The 21,241-nt window shown below is 43.5% G+C and overlaps 1 protein-coding gene across 1 annotated transcript in view; it reads left to right on the top strand.

Annotated features, from left to right (window-relative positions):
- The window catches only part of LOC126267234 (uncharacterized), a 451,503-nt gene that overhangs the window by 138,565 nt on the left and 291,697 nt on the right, over positions 1-21,241 (top strand). The window contains exon 2 of the mRNA XM_049972216.1: positions 3,943-4,115. Within this exon, the coding sequence (XP_049828173.1) occupies positions 3,943-4,115 (173 nt within the window). The remainder of the gene's footprint in view (positions 1-3,942; positions 4,116-21,241) is intronic.

Genomic DNA, 21,241 nt, shown 5'->3' on the forward strand with positions numbered 1-21,241 from the left:
AGATGTTCTTGACAACCTTTGACACTGCTGACACCCTCAGACATTTCAGCCCTTCTCTACGGATATTGACATTGTGTGGCTGCATTCCCATGGAAAGTGTTCACACCACTCTTAAGTGCAACACGACAGCAATTTTTGCTCTCGTGCTTAGGCTGGAATCACTAGAGACTTTTCGTAACCATTAGATGATATGTGAACATAATATTAAGCATCAAAGAGTACTTATGCTTTTTTAACTCTCTTGCTTTCCGGCCTCCTGTGAATAAGATCTCCTCCTCCAACCCCCCCCCCCCCCCCCTAGATTTCTGAAGGGTCTGCCTAACAGCAGAAATTTCTGGAGGTACAACGGCTATTCGGAAAGGAAGGAACGATCAGTCACTAAACCACAGTGAAAATGCGAATAGGTTTTGCACAGATATGTTGGGCAGTCGACCCCCCCCCCCCCCCCCCCCATGAACCATGGACCTTGCCGTTGGTGGGGAGGCTTGCATGCCTCAGTGATATAGTTAGCCGTATCGAAGGTACAACCACAACGGAGGGGTATCTGTTGAGAGGCAAGACAAACTTGTGGTTCCTGAAGAGGGGCAGCAGCCTTTTCAGTAGTTGCGAGGGAAACAGTCAGGATGATTGACTGATCTGGCCTTGTAGCAATAACCAAAACGGCCTCGCTGTGTTGGTACTGCGAACGGCTGAAAGCAAGGGCAAACTACGGCCGTTATTTTTCCCGAGGGCATGCTGCTTTACTGTATGATTAAACGATGATGGCGTCCTCTTGGGTAAAATATTCCGGAGGTAAAATAGTCCCCCATTCGGATCTCCGGGCGGGGACTACTCAAGAGGATGTCGTTATCAGGTGAAAGAAAACTGGCGTTGTACGGATCGGAGCGTGGAATATCAGATCCCTTAATCGGGCAGGAGGTCAGAAAATTTAAAAAGGGAAATGGATAGGTTAAGGTTAGATATAGTGGGGATAAGTGAAGTTCGGTGGCAGGAGGAACGAGACTTCTGGTCAGGTGACTACAGGGTTATAAACACAAAATCAAATAGGGGTAATGCAGGCGTAAGTTTAATAATGAATAGGAAAATAGGAATGCGGGTACGCTACTGCAAACAGTATAGTGAACGCATTATTGCGGCCAAGATAGATACGAAGCCCACACCTACTACAGTAGTACAAGTTTATATGCCAACTACCTCTGCAGATGACGAAGAAATTGAAGAAATGTATTATGAAATAAAATAAAATATTCAGATAGTGAGGGGAGACGGAAATTTAATAGTCATGGGTGACTGGAATTCGAGTGTAGGAAAAGGGAGAGAAGGAAACGTATCAGGTGACTATGGAATGGGGCTAAGAAATGAAAGAGGAAGCCGCCAGGTAGAATTATGCACAGAGCACTACTTAATCATAGCTAACACTTGCTTTAAGAATCATAAAAGAAGGTTGTATACATGGAAGAACCCTGGAGTTACTAAAAGGTACGAGATAGATTATATAATGGTAAGACAGAGATTTAGGAACCAGGTTTTAATTTGTAAGACATTTCCAGGGACAGATGTGGTCTCTGACCACAATCTATTTGTTATGACCTGTAGATTAAAACTGAAGAAGCTGCAAAAAGGTGGGAATTTAAGGTGATGGGACCTCGATAAACTGAAAGAACCAGAGGTTGTACAGAGTTTCAGGGAGAGCATAAGTGAACAATTGACAGGAATGGGGGAAAGAAATACAGTAGAAGAAGAGTGGGTAGCTTTGAGGGATGAAGTAGTGAAGGCAGCAGAGGATCAAGTAGGTAAAAAGACGAGGGCTAGTAGAAATCCTTGGGTAACGGAAGATATATTGAATTTAATTTATGAAAGGAGAAAATATAAAAATGCAATAAATGGAGCAGGCAAAAAGGGATACAAACGTCTCCAAAATGAGATCGACAGGAAGTGCAAAATGGCTAAACAGGGATGGCTAGAGGACAAATGTAGGAATGCAGAGGCTTATCTCACTAGGAGTAAGGTAGATACTGCCTACAGGAAAATTAAAGAGACCTTTGGAGAAAAGAGAACCACTTGTCTGAATATCAAGAGCTCAGATGGAAACCCAGTTCTAAGCAAAGAAGGGAAAGCAGAAAGGTGGAAGGAGTATATATAGAGTCTATACTAGGGCGATGTACTTGTAGACAATATTATGGAAATGGAAGAGGATGTAGATGAGGATGAAATGGGAGATACGATACTGTGTGAAGAGTTAGACAGAACACTGAAAGACCTGAGTCGAAACCAGGCCCCCGGAGTAGACAACATTCCATTGGAACTACTGACGGCCTTGGGAGAGCCAGTCCTGACAAAACTCTACCATCTGGTGAGCAAGTTGTATGAAACAGCCGAAATACCCTCAAACTTCAAGAAGAATATAATAATTCCAATCCCAAAGAAAGCAGATGTTGACAGGTGTCAAAATTACCGAACAATCAGTTTAATAAGCCATAGCTGCAAAATACTAACAAGAATTCCTTGCAGACGAATGGAAAAACCAGTAGAAGCCGACCTCGGGGAAGATCAGTTTTGATTCCATAGAAATATTCGAACACGTGAGGCAATACTGACCTTACGACTTACCTTATAAGAAAGATTAAGAAAAGGCAAACCTACGTTTCTAGCGTTTGTAGACATAGAGAAAGATTTTGACAATGTTTACTGGAATAGACCTTTTCAAATTCTAAAGGTGGCAGGAGTAAAATACAGGGAGCGAAAGGCTGTTTACAATTTGTACAGAAACCAGATGGCAGTTATAAGACTTGAGGGGCATGAAAGGGAAGCAGCGGTTGGGAAGGGAGTGAGACAGGGTTGTAGCCTGTCACCGATGTTATTCAATCTGTATATTGAGCAAGCAGTAAAGGAAACAAAAGAAAAATTCGGATTAGGTATTAAAATCCATGGAGAAGAAATAAAAACTTTGAGGTTCGCCGATGACAATGTAATTCTGTCAGAGACAGCAAAGGACTTGGAAAAGCAGTTGAACGGAATGGACAGTGTTTTGAAAGGAGGATATAAGATGAACATCAACAAAAGCTAAACAAGGATAATGGAATGTAGTCAAATTAAGTCGGGTGATACTGAGGGAATTATATTAGAAACCGAGACACTTAAAGTAGTAAAGGAGTTTTGCTATTTGGGGAGCAAAATAACTGATGATGGTCGAAGTAGAGAGGATATAAAATGTAGACTGGCAATGGCCAGGAAAGCGTTTCTGAAGAAGAGAAATTTGTTAACATCGAATATAGATTTAAGTGTCAGGAAGTCATTTGTGAAAGTATTTGTATGGAGTGTAGCCATGTATGGAAGTGAAACATGGACGATAACTAGTTTGGACAAGAAGAGAGCAGCTGTCCAAGCTACTCTATCCTGTGCAAGCTTCTTCATCTCCCCGCACCTACTGCAAACTACATCCTTTTGAATCTACTTAGTGTATTCATCTCTTGGTCTCCCTCTACGATTTTTACCCTTCACGCTGCCCTCCAATACTAAATTGGTGATCCCTTGATGCCTCAGAACATGTCCTACCAACCGATTGCTCGTTCTAGTCAAGCTGTGCCCCAAACTTCTCTTCTCCCAAATCCTATTGAATACCTCCTCATTAGTTATGTGATCTACCCATCTATTCTTCAGCATAGCGCCTGCGAAAAATGGACCGTATAGTTAAGATGGTTTGCAGCAAAATTCTTGGTAGAAACCCCAATGAGAATTACTAGCGCCGTAGCGTTTGGACCTGTCGTAGCTCTTAAGCAGTGACGTCACTAGAGGTAGTCTCAGGACTCATTTTCACCAATGCTTCGGCTAGGTGGGCTGGAGCCAACAGTGTGAAGTACTAATAGGTGTCCCAGCTGGTGCACCTTCCAGAGCAACTGCGGCGCAGTGTACTAGACGCGGCACTGCGTGCGGGTGTTGCAGGCCCATCAACGTGACGGCGACGGCGGAGGCGCTGTCCTCGGGCTGCTGGCGCGGCGTGTCTGCGCGCAGCCAGTACCTGGTGCTGGGGAGGGTGACGCGGCCGCAGCACGTCGAGGCGGACGCGCTCGTCGACTGGACTCCCGAGGCCGAGCAGCTCGTCTGGGCCGCGCTCGGTGAGCACCTGCCTCTTGTCTCCCACCTGCTGGCCCCGCCCGCACACTTCAACTTTTAATTTGTTCTTGCTCCTAAATAAAGTGACAGCCTAGAGGTCAAACATAAATTAGAAATTCTAGCATGATATCATGTGATCACAACAGTGCCCGCGGCCCACCATGAGTTCCTCCACTGTGCCAACCCCCTCAGAACAGCACTTGCATCTTACATAGTTATTTGCTGGCTGTGTTCCAATTTCGGCCTCCCTTACCAGTTTTAGCCTTCAATGTACGCAGTAGTACCATGTAGGTTATTTCCTCATGTCTTACAACATGTCCTGTCATCTTGTTCCTTCTCCTTGTCAGTGTTTTCTGTATGATGCTTTCTCCAAAGATTTTGAGGAGAATCTCCTCAATCCTTATGAGTGAACCTATTTTTCAACACCGTTCGGTAACGCCACATTTCAGACGCTACGATGCTCTTCTCTTCGGGTATTCCTACGATAAGTATTGCACTACAATACAGTTCTATGCTCAAAACGTATATTTAAAAAAAATCCTATTCAAATTAAACTTGGCGTTTGCTAATAGAAATATCTTGGTTAGGAATGCTCTCTTTTCCTGCGCTACCCTGCTTTTTTATGTCTTGCCCTTCGTCCGTCATGTGTTATTTTGTTCCTAAGGTAGGAGAATTCTTGGCTATTTCGTGATCAACAATGTTCTCGCTATTTTCATATCTGCTGCTCCTTTCATCCTTCTCCTCATTGGATTGTACCCAGTAGACTGTCCTGCACTCATTAGACGGTTTATTATTTTCAACAGCTGTAGTAATTCTTCTTAATTTTCACTGATGATAACAATATCATCAGCGAATCTTTTCACTAACAACTTTCCACACTTAATTTTAATTCCATAATTGAAGCTTTCAAAAAATGGTTCAAATGGCTCTGAGCCCTATGGGACTTAACATCTATGGTCATCAGTCCCCTAGAACTTAGAACTACGTAAACTTAACTAACCTAAGGACATCACACAACACCCAGCCAGCACGAGGCAGAGAAAATCCCTGACTCCGCCGGGAATCTAACCTGGGAACCCCGGCGTGGGAAGCGAGAATGGTACCGCACGACCACGAGATGCAGGCAATTGAAGCTTTCTCTAATTGTTTCTTCTATGAATGCGCTGAGCAGTAGGGCCAAAGATTACACAGTTGCCTCACACTCTTTGAATCCGAGGACTTATTAATTGGTATTGTGGTCGTACTTTTCCTCTTGATTCTTGCACAAGTCGTATATTTCCCCCCCCCCCCCCCCCTCACGCCACCCTCCTCCCTACCCCCGCCAGCTCCATTTCTTTCGCTGTAGCCCATACATCTTCTCCTGAGCACTTCACACATTTTCACCATTTTACTGTCGACCGCCATTTCTACGTTGACGAATCCTACGAACGCATTATGGAATTGATGGATATACGCACATCTGGTTTGAATCATACTTAATGAACAGAAAGCAAGAAGCTGCTCTGAATAGCACAAATAACGCAGGAAGGGTGATGAATTATAGTGAATGGGGAGCTATCACAACTGGAGTCCCACAGAGTTCAATTTTTGATCCTCTGATGTCCCTTGTTAATGTGAATGAACTCCCACTTAACGTTCAGCAAGCGGAAATAGTACTTTTTGCAGTTGACACGAGTATTATAATAAATCCCATTGCAGAAAAAGCAGCTGAAGATATTTTTAATGATGTCTTTCAAAGAATTATTAGGTAGTTCTCAGAAAATGGACTCACCCTTAATTTCGAAAAAAATCATTACATCCAATTCAGTACACCGAATAAAGTCATACCAACAATTGATGTAGCATATGAACAGGGCTCAGTTAACAGGGCACATTTCTCCAAATTTTTGGATTTTCACATTGATGACAACTTGAACTAGAAGAAGCATATTACTGGCCTTCTCAAACAACTAAGTTCAGCCTCTTTCACTCTTTGCATAATCACTAGTCCTGGTAATAAACAGATCAGCCTCCTAACGTACTTCGCATATTTCCACTCAATAATGTCTTATGGAATAGTTTTCTGTGGTAACTGAACACTTAGACATAAAGTCTTGATGGCACAAAAGAGAGGAGTGAGAATAATTAGTGGTGTTCACCCAAGCACGTCATGTAGGTACCTTTTCAAGGATTTAGGTATTTTAACTGCACCATCAGAGTACATATATTCGCTAATGAAATTCGTTATAAATAATCCATCTCAACTCACGAAGATCAGTGATGTTCATACTTACAATACATAAGGAAAAATTACCTTTCCTAACCGTTATTGAAGCTGTCAGTTGCTCAAAAATGAGTACATTATTCAGCAACAAAAATCTTTGATCATTTGCCCAACAACATAAAGTGTCTGGCAGGTAACAGATCAAATTTTAAATCTAGCTTAAAATCATTTCTTTTGGAAAACTTGTTCTATTTCATGGAAGAGTTTCTGTTTCAGAACTGGTAAAAAAATGTACCTGTTGATGTAGTTGAATGTGTAGAACTAAAAATTTCAATAATATTAATATTAGCGCTATTCATGTGTGTGTATATATATCGTATAATTTGACTCGTTCCACATCATATTGATAAAATAATCGATAAAATTATCTACGCAACATGACATAACTAAAACTAAATCTAAACTAAAACTCACCAAGCACAAATGAGAACTGCCTCTCTGGTGTCTTCATCCTACAGCCAAAAAGATTATCATCTTCCAAAACCTCAATTTTTGTCAATCTTCTGCACCGAGAATCACAGGAGAGATGATCAGTATTCAGAATTATGACAAGAACAATAATTTGAAGCGCATGGTCATACACCTTGTTCCCATTTGTTTCCAATGAACAACGTAGCTGTCTTGCAAGCCCCCTGATCACTTCGCAATACAGTCACAATGGATACGCAAAATAGATACTACAAGAGATCAGTTGAGAACGTTTTACTTTGAGGTAATCTGTCCAAATGCAAATCATCACTACGATGTTGTAAATACTATAAAGTGCATCTTTACAGATGAGCCAGTCCCTGATCCTTGTAATCCAAAGTTTATTACAGTAAATGACACTTCAAAATCACTACCACACTCATAAGAATTTGAGTTAACTAACTCATTCACGTAAGTCATTCCGACAATCTTTGGGCCAAATAAGTACTTTCATGAAAACGAGATTTTGAGACAATATATGGACTCCTGGCGTTCTATGAAGATTTGAAGCCGTTTTGCTCTTTAAAAGGTTTTCCCACACCTGTGAAACGTCGTTCCTGATACCAGTGGTTTTTCATGCACTGGATGCAAACTAACCAGTTCAAAGCAACGCGTTAACAGTAGCAAGCGCTCTATGGATACCTAAAAACTGACATCGTATCACCAGCAAATTCTCTGTACCTGTGACTAAGCAATAATTGTGGATGTGTCTGAACTGTAGACGACATGGAGAATATTTCTGTTCTGGATCTGTGTTGAAACCAAAAACATATAGCCAATGTAACTAACCAAAATTGTAGTGCCTGACCGAGACGGTCATAACAATGTTCGTCACTGGTAACAAGGCATAAAGTGTCGAGAAATATGGAAGTTTTCCCCAGAATCGGCAAGCAAATGTGAACTTGAACATTTTTGCCCTCTGCCTGGAATCCTGCCAAGGCCATTATTTCCCTGTTAACTAACAACGAGAACGTTTAGCATAATTTCAAGTGGCAAACGTCACATGTGTTTCAGACGAAGTGATATGATAGAAAATATTGTGACGGGGATTCGAAACCAACACATAATCAGATTGTTATCTAAGTAAAATCAGACGTTAGATATCGAATTATTTAACCAGCAACGAGATGCTGCATTTTGAAACGAGGATACAAATTCTCAATTTCTTTCCCTGGCCGGGTATCTAACCCGGCACCTATCATCGTTGTTTTCGGTCTACGAATGGTTTATTCACGAGTGGTAAGATGTCTTCATGTTTGACTAAAAATAACGGCATCTGTCGTTATTGGTGACAACACATGAAGAGACAGTAAATATGAAGATTATTTATGACTAGCAGTTCGTTGTGCTCATGGTATGGCTTGAAATGAAACTATGGATATTTTTGTGTCGGACCAGCATTCGAACTCCCTTATACTTATGTGCCTTTCGTGTAAACGTAGAGGAGTTTGCCATCATGGGGAAAACAACGAAATGATCGACCTATGCCGTACCGCGCGGACCATATACCACGAAAAAGGTCATCCGAATTAGAGTCCCAATACAGCACCAAATTTTTCAGTGTCCCAATTCAATGGAGGGATGAGCCTGAGACCTTAAACGCCCATTGGCTCATTAAATAAAATAAAATTTCTATTGTAAGGAAGCTCACTGGCGACAGAGTTTGTGTTTGCCTCGCCCTCCTCCTATGCCTTGGCCCAATTTAAACCGGCTCAGCCCCATATGGCAGCGAAGGGATATGATGCTTATAACGCAGATTCTGAACTACGGTGCTAATTGGTTCAAATGGTTCAAATGCTTCTGAGTACTATGGGACTCAACTGCTGTGGTCATTAGTCCCCTAGAACTTAGAACTACTTAAACCTAACTAACCTAAGGACATCACACACATCCATGCCCGAGGCAGGATTCGAACCTGCGACCGTAGCAGTCGCACGGTTCCGGACTGCGCGCCTAGAACAGCGAGACCACCGCTGCCGGCAACTACGGTGCAACCTGACATTCTTTACTTGAAATTACTAGAGATGAAAGATATCTGTTACTGTGTGTTTAAAATACGTACAGCAAGTGGGGATCGAAAACCCGTATCTCACATCTGAGAAACTAGGATTAATCCGTCAAACCACTGAAGCCCACATTTGCAACATTCAAGATTGTGTCGTAACGTATGAATCAGTTAGTTTACACAATTAGATACGGTTAAAAAAATTGTTCTTTATATCAACTGATTAATTATAAGCAGGCTTCTGCCAAGAAAATGTCCGCTGATGTAAACATGCTTTTAGGCATCATGGTATCTACTGGACGCAGCAAATGGTTGCGGCATTCTGTTGCAACTGGACAGTAGTATTTCTAGTCGTTACTAATGCCAAATACTGGAGAACGTCCATACAACAAGGTAGCTAACCTCAGTCCTATGGTCACGTATGTCCAGAGATGGAGAAAATTGTTAGGTGTAGAAGACCCGCACCGACACCTAGATAGTACAGACGGAGGCGGCTCATGACGAAAGGAAGACTTGTTGGAGAATGAAGATTCATCCGGAAACTTGGTGCCTCAGTTCCCCGGTGGCTAAGTGCATTAGTAGATGAGACGGAAACTGGACAAGGTACTGAATATTGTGTTATTAGGGAGTAACTGTTTACGACATTTGAATAAATTGTTCTCCTTCGAAGAAGAGGAAAATTTGTTTGCCAAACATATATACGAGTGTACTCTTCCTTCTTTTTCCTTTTTTTTAAAATGAAGGTGCAGAATTTAAATACAGGGTAGGCTGTCCATTTCTCTCTTTGAGTCGTTCAACAGACTCCTGATTTTACATTATTATACAATGCTTGATCAGAAACGCTGAGATAAACATGAAACTAATTTTTCTTGTACAGAGCGCAAGGGATCAGTTCTGGTGAAAAAATATAAGAAAAAATATGTAGTTTTCATATATCGACAAAAGCATACTGACGAAAGCACAGGAGTGATAGCATTTTCCTTTAATGCCGAGCAGAAATCACAGTAGATACAGTTCTCTTGAACTGACAACTCTTACCACCAATTATAATTCTTGGAAGTGACAGGACTCGATACTCCTAATAGCAGATTAGTAACTGACCACCTTAACCACTACGTCTTTCGACCAATCGCGCACGCTAAGCTTGCGAAATTGTATAATATGGACCTTGAAGTCACGCCTTTTCCATGAAAAAGAAATAATATCCTGAGTGAAAGTTGCGCCGTGAAACTTCAACGGAAATGCACACAGACCATGCTGCTTTAAATACCATGAACAGAGTTATGAAGTACACAAACTAATATCTAGGTTTTATCAGATGTGCTTTTTTTGGAGATGCCGTGTTTGTAAGCGTTTGAGAACTTAAGAACTACTGAAGCAAGTGTCATAATATTTTGACACAGTAACGGCAAAGTTATTCATGTGGTAATCGCTCGCGCACAAATCGGCTTGAGAATCACTGAAGCACATATTTTATTGCCATGATTGAAATGTATAGTAAACGTAGTTAAATTATTCACTTATCGTATCTGTCTTACGAGGAAACTTCGATGTAATGGAAGAAAACTGAACGTTTCAGTCACAGCTGTGAATTTATTCAAGTATATCACATAGTAACCAAAATGCATATTTACACGGTAAATGTATCTCTTCTGATCCAGCTGGCCGGTGTGGCCGAGCGGTTCTAGGCGCTTCAGTTTGGAACCACTCGACCGCTACGGTCACAGATTCGAATCCTGCCTCGGGCATGGATGTGTTTGATGTCCTTAGGTTAGGTAGGTTTAAGCTGTTCTAAGTCTAGGGGACTCATGGCCTCAGATGTTAAGTCCCATAGTGCTCAGAGCCATTGGAACCATTTTTCTTTCTGGTGCAGATACAAAAACAAAGATGTGAAAAAGAGTGCAGTTCTTCTGTTCAATACGTTTTTCACCTACAAGTTTACCTCAGTATGTTCATTGTTTCTGTAACGTTTGCCTCCGTTGACGATTCCCTGGATGACGTACGTCTCACAAATTACTGTCATTAATGGCACAGTGCAGCCTTTTCTGAGCATTTCTTGTGATGTGTATCAGTACTTCTGCTTAATCGTGCAGTCTACTGAATGGAGGTTGTAAGAGGGCTTATAATGCAGAGCTTGTCTTATTTCAATTTCGCTGTGACCATTTGCAGATCGAGTAAAGAAAAGAAGAAGACTTACCAACTGGAGTGTTTCTCTAGGGAGATCCGAACCGACCTGTAAATCACCAGCACAGTGAAAATCGAGCGTGTTACCCCTACGCCAACGTGACACTGCTGAGGTATACTTTCTCCATTACGTCCATGTTTCGTAACGTATAGTGCTGGGAATGTGGCTACTTGATAGAGAGTTTAGCTGAGATTCCAAACTTAAAATCTGCGTTCAAACAATGAACTTTACTCAGTCAATGTCAGATTTTAATGGAAGCCATTTATAATGTTTCATTGAGACACGAAAGCGCAGTACTGGACATCAAAGCTAGTCGCCTCCGAGTCATTTATTTAGGGCAGTCAGTATTCCCGGCCCCTCTCAGAATCCGAAGTCCGGCCAGTTCTGCAATATGGCAACTCTGTAGGATGCAGATGTGTATGGAGGAAGTTCTGTCATTTATCTCGAGGTGCTACAGTAAAGCATCTGTTCGTGGTGTAGTGGTAAGCTTCCTGCTCTATAGATGCAAAGTCATACGCTCGAGTCCATTCAATTCCCTAGTTTCCTTAAATCACATATCAGATATCTGCTAAGGTTATCAGGATGATGCAGCCTCAGACATAATTGGTTCCATTATCCAATCCAATAGTGAAAAGTTTCAGAAACATTTCCGCCAAACCGCTCGTGTCTGCGTCAAGATCAGAACAGTTCCGATCGAGAGTTTCCACGTCCCACTACAGATACCAGCTACCGCTCATACGCCGCCTGCTGTCAACGTCACACTCCTCCGACTAGTTGAACGTTGCTTGATGCTGTGAGTGTATTTATCAACGGTCATTTTACTATTTCAAGTTCTGGAATCTATCTGACAGTTACTATTTGGATCTTGCGTTAATGAAACATATGATCGTTGTTCAAGTGTGGAAAAATATAGTCGCAAGTGAAAAAAGTCGTAACATTTACGACGTATTATTCGCATTGGGTTTAGTGGAGGGTTGAACGCCACAGAGGAAGCTCTGATCCTTTGCATTTGTGTCGGGAGTGCTTTCGGGCAAAACGCGTCGGAGAGAAGACTTTTTGGTTCAAGAAACATCAAATGGTTCAAATGGCTCTGAGCACTCTGGGACTTAACTTCTGAGGTCATTAGTCCCCTATAACTTAGAACCACTTAAACCTAACTAACCTAAGGACATCACACACTTCCATGCCCGAGGCAGGATTTGAACCTGCGACCGTAGCGGTCGCGCAGTTCCAGACTGTGGAGCCTAGAAACGCTCGGCCACCCCGGCAGGCTTCAAGAAAAGTCTTCCTGGAATGCATGATTTTGCACATTCATGAAACCTCAGTAATAGACCTACGTTCGTGCGACATTTAAATTCAGTAAACAAGATTTATATTTGAGGAGTGGAAGTACTGCATGCTGTCACAAACATCAAAGTGGTGACTATTAATTCATTTTTGCTTGATCCTCATCAGCTGGTTTATCGAGAATCCCATTGCAGTATTCTTATTGGTGCCTACTTACAACGTCTATACATTACTGTCTTAAGAAGAGTAATGTCACAAACATCGAAGTGGTGACTATTAATTCATTTTTGCTTGATCCTCATCAGCTGGTTTATCGAGAATCCCATTGCAGTATTCTTATTGGTGCCTACTTACAACGTCTATACATAACTGTCTTAAGAAGAGTAATGGCTGAGCCCTAAGAACAGACATATAATCGAGCAAATGCTAAAGTGAACATAATACATTGTCTATAGTGGCTCAGAGAGGGTGTAGTGAGTTACGGAAACCTCTAAAGGTGAAAGTTCTCTGGATGAAAATACACCGCAAACTACATCTACAGCTACATCTGCTTCCATTCTCCCCAAGCCACCTGACCGTGTATGTCGGAGGGTACCTTGAGTATCTCTATCGGTTCTCCCTTCTATCCCAGTCTCGTACTGTTCGTGGAAAGAAAAATTGTCGGTATGCATCTGTGTGGGCTTGGGCTCTAATCTCTCTGATTTTATCCTCATGGTCTCTTCGCGAGATATACGTAGGTGGGAGCAATATACTGCTTGACTCCTCGGGGAAGGTATGTTCTCGGAAATTCAACAAAAGCCCGCACCGAGCTACTGATCGTCTTTCTTGTAGTCTTCCACTGGAGTTTATCTATCATCTCCGTAACGCTTTCGCGATTACTAAATGATCCTGCAACGAAGCGTGTTGCTCTCCATTGGATCTTCTCTATCTCTTCCATCAACCCTATCTGGTACGGATCCCACACCGGCGAGCAGTATTCAAGAAGTGGGCGAACAAGTGTACTGTAACCTACTTCCTTTGTTTTCGGACTACATTTCCTTAGGATTCATCCAATGAATGTCAGTCTGGCATCCGCTTTACCGACGATTAATTTTATATGGTAATTCCATTTTAAATCACTCCTAATGCCTACTCCCAGATAATTTACGGAATTAACAGTTTCCAGTTGCTGACCTGTATTGTAGCTAAATGATAAAGGATCTTTCTTTCTATGTATTCGCAGCACATTACACTTGTCTACATTGAGATTCAATTGCCATTCCCTGCACCATGCGTCAGTTCTTTACAGATCCTCCTACGTTTCAATACAATTTTACATTTTTAAAACCTCCCGATATACTACAGCATCACTCGCAAAAAGCCTCAGTGAACTTCCGATGTTATCCTAAAAGTTATATATATATATATATATATATATAGCATCGGTCCTACGACACTCCCCTGCGGCACACCTTAAATCACTCTTACTTCGCTTACTTCGGAAGACTTCTCACCCATTGAGAATGACATGCTACGTTCTGAACTCTTCGATCCAATCACACAATTGGTCTGATAGTCCATATGCTCTTACTTTGTTCATAAAACGACTGTGGCGAACTGTATCAAATGCCTTGCGGAAGTCAAGAAACACGGCATCTACCTGGGAACCCGGGTCTATTGCCCTCTGAGTCTCGTGGACGAATAGTGCGAGCTGGGTTTCACAAGATTGTCTTTTTCGATACCCATTGTGATTCCTACAGAGTAGATTTCTAGTCTCCAGGAAAGTCATTATAATCGAACATAACACGTGTTCCAAAATTCTACCACTGATAGACGTTAGACATATAGGTCTATAGGTCTGCACATCTGTTCGACGTCTCTTCTTGAAAACGGGGATGACCTGTGCCCTTTTCCAATCTTTTGAAACGCTACACTCTTCTAGAAACCTACCGCACACTGCTGCAGGAAGGGGGCATGTTCCTTCGCGTACTCTGTGTAAAATCGAACTGGTATCACAACCGCGCGAGGTGGCGCAGTGGTTAGCACACTGGACTCGCATTCGGGAGGACGACGGTTCAATCCTGTCTCCGGCCATCCTGATTTAGGTTTTCCGTGATTTCCCTAAATCGCTTCAGGCAAATGCCGGGATGGTTCCTTTGAAAGGGCACGGCCGATTTCCTTCCACATCCTTCCCTCACCCGAGCTTGCGCTCCGTCTCTAATGACCTCGTTGTCGACGGGACGTTAAACACAATCTCCTGCCTCCTGGTATCCCATCTGGTCCAGCGGCCTTTCGTCTTTTGAGCGATTTTAATTCTTTATCTATCCCCCTGTCATCTATTTTCTCATCTGTGCGACAATCTAGAGAAGGAACTAGAGTGCAGTCTTCCCCTGTGAAACAGCTTTGGAAAAGGCACTTAGTATTTCGGCTTTTAGTCTGTCATCCTTTGTTTCAGTACCATTTTGGTCACAGAGTGTCTGGACATTTTGTTTTGATCCCCATACCGCTTTGACATAAGACCAAATTTTCTTAGAATTTTCAGCCAAGTCAGTGCATAGAACTTTACTTTCGAATTCGTTGAACGCCTCTCGCATAGCCCTCCTCACACTACATTTCGCTTCGTGTAATTTTTGTTTGTCTGCAAGGTTTTGGCTATGTTCATGTTTGCTGTGAAGTTCTCTTGGTTTCTGTAGCAGTTTTCTAACTCGGTTGTTGTTTCCATCTCTTACCATCTTGCGAGGTATATAATCATCTAATGCATATTGCACGATGGTTTTGAACTTTGTAAACTGATCCTTAACACTATCTGTACTTCAGATAAGACTTTTGTGATGAGCCGTCAAGTACTCTGAAATCTATTTTTTGTCGCTTCTGCTAAACAGAAAAATCTTCCTACTCTTTTTAATATTTCTATTTACGGCTGAAATCACCGATGCTGTAAACGCTTTACGATCGCTGATTTCCTGTTCTGCGTTAACTGTTTCCCATAGTTCGGGTCTGTTTGTCACCAGAAGGTTTAATATGTTATCGCCACGAGTCGGTTCTCTGTTAGCTCAGATTCTACCCCACCAACTCCACCAACCGCCTGTATAACTGCTCTAGGTAGTTTTTGACAATGCTCTTAAAAAGGTCACTGAATTCTTTGTCCCTGTCACCCGTTATAAACGTTTGAGTCTCCCAGTCTATGTCTGGTAAATTAAAATCTTTACCCAAAGCTATAACATGGTCAGGAAATCTACTCGTAATATTTTCCAAATTTTCCTTCAGCTGATCTGTCACAACACCCTCTGAGCCAGTGGCCTATAGAGACATCCAGTTACCATGTTTGTGCCTGCTTTAACCGTGACCTTCACCCAAATTATTTCACATTTCGGATCTCCGTCAATTTCCTTCGATACTGTTGCACTTTCTTACCGCCATAAACACGCCTACCCCTTCACTGTGGAGCCTGTCTCTGCTGTATACATTCCAATCTTAGTTTAGAATTTCATTACTGTTTACATCTGGTTTCAGCCAACTTTCCGTCCCTAGTACTATGTGGGCATTGTGACCGTTTATTACTGAGAGCAGTTCTGGGACCTTTCTATAGACACTCCTACAGTTTTCTATTACCACATTAATATTGTCAGTCCCTGTTGCGTTTTGTCTACTGCTACCTTGTCGCGTCTCAGGAGGCGTCTTGTGGGGCCTAGGGAGGGAATTCTCTAACCTAAATACCCCCATGTGCACTCCACACGTACTCCGCTACTCTTGTAGCCGATTCCGGCGTGTAGTGCACGCCTGACGCATTGAGGAGGACAGTACATTTCTCCATCTGACAGTGGAGGTCGAGTAATTTGCACCCCAGATCTCCGCACAATCGTCTGAGCCTCTGGTTTAAACCCTCCACTCGGCTCCAAACCAGAGGACGGCGATCGGTTCTGGGAACGATACTACAAATAGTTAGATTCCACCCCGCGATCGAGGCTTTCCGCTAACCGCCTGTATGAACTGAGGATGACCTCTGAACCCAGACGGCAGGAGTAATTGGAGCTGACATGAGCAACAATTTGCAGTCAAGGGCTCCCAGTGCTCTCTATCGCACCCGGCAAGCAACAATTTGCAGTCAAGGGCTCCCAGTGCTCTCTATCGCACCCGGCAAGCAGACAGAGTGAACACTGGCCTTCTTTCCAGACCTTTTCACTATTTCACGCTCCTAACGTTGGAGCTCCCAATCACTAATAAACGCCACTCCCCGTGTGCCTGCCCGGACCTTGCTGAAGGAGCAGCCACATGTCCACTCACAGACAGAGCGGGCGATGCCACACGGCCAGCCTCCACATTCACCCTCTGCCTCGTGCGACGCGAAAGCCGTTGAGCCCGCCACTCCCCTTGGGGAGAGGGTGACCCAACCGCGCCCTGTACCCGTGAAGATGTCTCGACAGCAGGGACCGTGGGTGAAGCATGTAACACCTGGGGTGTACCTTGCGACCCACCAGACTCCCCACTGCCGCTACACTCCGAGGCGGTAGCCTGAAGACGGCTGACCGCGGCCATCAGCACGTGCAGCTGTTCGCGAACACTGGGCAGCTCCTCATGCATCCGTATACAGCAGTCACATTCCTATCTATCCTAAGAAATCAACAATTTACTGTAGAGAGTCTTTTAACTAGACCGCTGATTCACTAAAGGCGGCTGATAGCTAACTAAACAGTGGTTACTAGACACTTCTTGTTCGAAACAATGAAAACATGCACTAATTGTCTATGGACTGTATTCAAAACAAACAAGAAATCTATGGAACACTATTACTAATACTCCAAAATTAAAGCTTCCTAAAAGCAAAAACACACGAAAAAGAAGTGACAAGTAAGAAAAGACAGTTAACAATTAAATTTACTTAGCTTGCTGCACAGGAGATGTGAAGTAGGCGGTAGTTACTACGACACTGGTTCAACGACTTCTTCAACACCGGTCCACAACGTAGGAATGGAATTGATAAAGTACCAAACCTGTTTTAGATGAGCGGAAGAGGAGCACAAACGTTCACAGTAATGCCTACAATAAGTCGTCGTTGAGTGAACTCTTATTGACTCCTTAAGTACTGAGAGAAAAATACCTACCATTTATTCGTTATAATTGAATCGTATCGGCTACTGATGCTGCGTCAATAGAAGCATAAAATACACTCCTGGAAATTGAAATAAGAATACCTTGAATTTATTGTCCCAGGAAGGGGAAACTTTATTGACACATTACTGGGGTCAGATACATCACATGATCACACTGACAGAACCACAGGCACATAGACACAGGCAACAGAGCATGCACAATGTCGGCACTAGTACAGTGTATATCCACCTTTCGCAGCAATGCAGGCTGCTATTCTCCCATGGAGACAATTGTAGAGATGCTGGATGTAGTCCTGTGGAACGGCTTGCCATGCCATTTCCACCTCGCGCCTCAGTTGGACCAGCGTTCGTGCTGGACGTGCAGACCGCGTGAGGCGACGCTTCATCCAGTCCCAAACATGCTCAATGGGGGACAGATCCGGAGATCTTGCTGGCCAGGGTAGTTGACTTACACCTTCTAGAGCACGTTGGGTGGCATGGGATACATGCGGACGTGCATTGTCCTGTTGGAACAGCAAGTACCTTGACTGTCTAGGAATGGTAGAACGATGGGTTCGATGACGGTTTGGATGTACCGTGCACTATTCAGTGTCCCCTCGACGATCACCACAGGTGTACGGCCAGTGTAGGAGATCGCTCCCCACACCATGATGCCGGGTGTTGGCCCTGTGTGCCTCGGTCGTATGCAGTCCTGATTGTGGCGCTCACCTGCACGGCGCCTAACACGCATACGACCATCACTGGCACCAAGGAAGAAGCGACTCTCATCGCTGAAGACGACACGTCTCCATTCGTCCCTCCATTCACGCCTGTCGCGACACCACTGGAGGCGGGCTGCACGATGTTGGGGCGTGAGCGGAAGACGGGCTAACGGTGTGCGGGATCGTAGCCCAGCTTCATGGAGACGGTTGCGAATGGTCCTCGCCGATAGTCCAGGAGCAACAGTGTCCCTAATTTGCTGGGAAGTGGCGGTGCGGTCCCCTACGGCACTGCTTAGGATCCTACGGTCTTGGCGTGCATCCGTGCGTCGCTGCGGTCCGGTCCCAGGTCGACGGGCACGTGCACCTTCCACCGACCACTGGCGACAACATCGATGTACTGTGGAGACCTCACGCCCCACGTGTTGAGCAATTCGGCGGTACGTCCACCCGGCCTCCCACATGCCCACTATACGCCCTCGCTCAAAGTCCGTCAACTACACATACGGTTCACGTCCACCCTGTCGCGGCGTGCTACCAGTGTTAAAGACTGCGATGGAGCTCCGTATGCCACGGCAAACTGGCTGACACTGACGGCGGCGGTGCACAAATGCTGCGCAGCTAGCGCCATTCGACGGCCAACACCGCGTTTCCTGGTGTGTCCGCTGTGCCGTGCGTGTCATCATTGCTTGTACAGCCCTCTCGCAGTCTCCGGAGCAAGTATGGTGGGTCTGACACACCGGTGTCAATGTGTTCTTTTTTCCATTTCCAGGAGTGTATCTTCATTGAAGAGCTTTTGAACGTGCAGTTTACCTTATACACAGAGAACCGAAATAACAACAGCGCAGGTTCATACCTCAGTTATCCAACTTCTTATCAGCTTTTCTGGCTGAGTATTCTGCCATTGGTCTGAGGAGAAATACTTAACGTAAATTCGTATAATCCGTATGACGACAATCCGATGTTTCCATTCTCCCAGGTCCATTGTTCGATTATCTGTAAAAAGAAGCTAACGAGAAGCCCCTATGACTTAATAAATAATAATCAGTGAAATGTCACCTGACTATTATGCAAAACTACTTTTTGACCTACACGGCACGCAGTGCAAACTTAAGGGTTTCGTTGGAATTTATTATTTACATTCTTGGCAGTCTTTTTCAGTAGAGACTGAGGAGTAGGGAAGAGACTGGTTTTAAATACACTGGCAGCGGGATTCAAGCCTACGGCTACAGCATTCGTTTCACTTAACAAATGAGGAATCAGGCAACGGGTAGAACATTCAATCATTAGTGTAGTGCAGACTAAGGCAGAGAGAAGCAGTTTAATTATTTATTTTATGTTTAATCTAACATATACAACGCATTCCAAGCACGGTTTGCTCATAAGTAGGCGCTTATGCATACAGAAAACCTTTATATAAATACTATCTTAATGTACCTTAGCATAGAACTGTTCTGTTCACTGCTGTAGGAGTATTTGAGGGTGCGGATGTCAGTGAGTGGCCAGAAATCAAGTGGTACCTTCTGCTAGCGCGGAGCTGTATCTCATTATGATTGACACCACAGACTATGTGGGGAAGAGATTAGTTCTGCAGCAGTTACTGTGGTGCAATATCATGTGACACACTTTTCATATGTCAGTTGTTCACTAATGATATAGGCTTTAGGCTTCCCATACTTCATTTGCTTTTTCGGTACTCCGGAGGAGCTGTGTGCTAACATTACACTGATTCACTGTTTAATCTGACACTGATTTGGACGTAATTATTGCACAGAATCCCGGTCCCTAAACTTAGCAATAGTGACAACAATTAATGAAGAAAGAAGCACGTTTTCGACAAAATGCTGAACATTCTTTGAGTACCTTTAAATGCGAAAATTTTTAGGTTAGGCTTTACCGTGACTGTTACCGACATTAAATGAAACAACAAGTTCACTGTTACCAGTCACCGTTTCCCAGTGTTTTCTTCGCAGTTGTTGTGTTTGTTTTGATGTCAATCTTGACATAATTTGGGATGACGTTATTCTTGAGACAATTCCTATTGAACGGTGACTGGTAACAGTGAACTTGTTGTTTCATTTAATTCTTTGAGTAACCATCTTGAACGTCTGTTCTCATATCCAACGGAGCAACTCGTTAGACGTTAGAACATTGACCAGTGATAATGTCCACACTCTTTTGACCCTAATAAGAAAAGAATATTCTCACAAATTTACATGAGACGACATCAAAATTTATGCAATACACAAAGAAAAGCTAAGGAGCTTTCTGGCATAAGAAATAGTGCATAAAGAAATACTTTTTCTGAGATCATATACAGGGTGACTCACTAACTACTACCACATAGAATACCTCCAAAAGTGTGATAGCAGCTGAAAAATATGTGGGACAAATGTTGTATGGGACAAAGTGGGCAACAATACGACGCTGGTTTTTTGTTGCTACTTGGGGTCACGTCAGAGCTATGAATGTCAACTTTGTTTTTATAAATGGGATGCTATAGTTTCGTTCTTATCAACGATGATAAATGCCATGTTCGATTCCAAGTCCGGGAGAGAAATTGTGTACTCGTTTCAAAATTCAAACATCTTGTTCCTGGTGAAATAATTCGGTATCTAACATTTGAGTTTACTTAGTTAACTATCTGATTAAGTGTTGGATTCGAATCCCCGACACAATAATTTATATCATGGCACTTCGTTTTAAACACGTGCAATGTCTGTCACTTGAAATTACACTCCTGGAAATGGAAAAAAAAACACATTGACACCGGTGTGTCAGACCCACCATACTTGCTCCGCACACTGCGAGAGGGCTGTACAAGCAATGATCACACGCACGGCACAGCGGACACACCAGGAACCGCGGTGTTGGCCGTCGAATGGCGCTAGCTGCGCAGCATTTGTGCACCGCCGCCGTCAGTGTCAGCCAGTTTGCCGTGGCATACGGAGCTCCATCGCAGTCTTTAACACTGGTAGCATGCCGCGACAGCGTGGACGTGAACCGTATGTGCATTTGACGGACTTTGAGCGAAGGCGTATAGTGGGCATGCGGGGGGCCGGGTGGACGTACCGCCGAATTGCTCAACACGTGGGGCGTGAGGTCTCCACAGTACATCGATGTTGTCGTCAG

The sequence above is a fragment of the Schistocerca gregaria genome, chromosome 4 (genome assembly GCF_023897955.1).
Source record: "Schistocerca gregaria isolate iqSchGreg1 chromosome 4, iqSchGreg1.2, whole genome shotgun sequence".
NCBI lineage: Eukaryota > Metazoa > Arthropoda > Insecta > Orthoptera > Acrididae > Schistocerca > Schistocerca gregaria.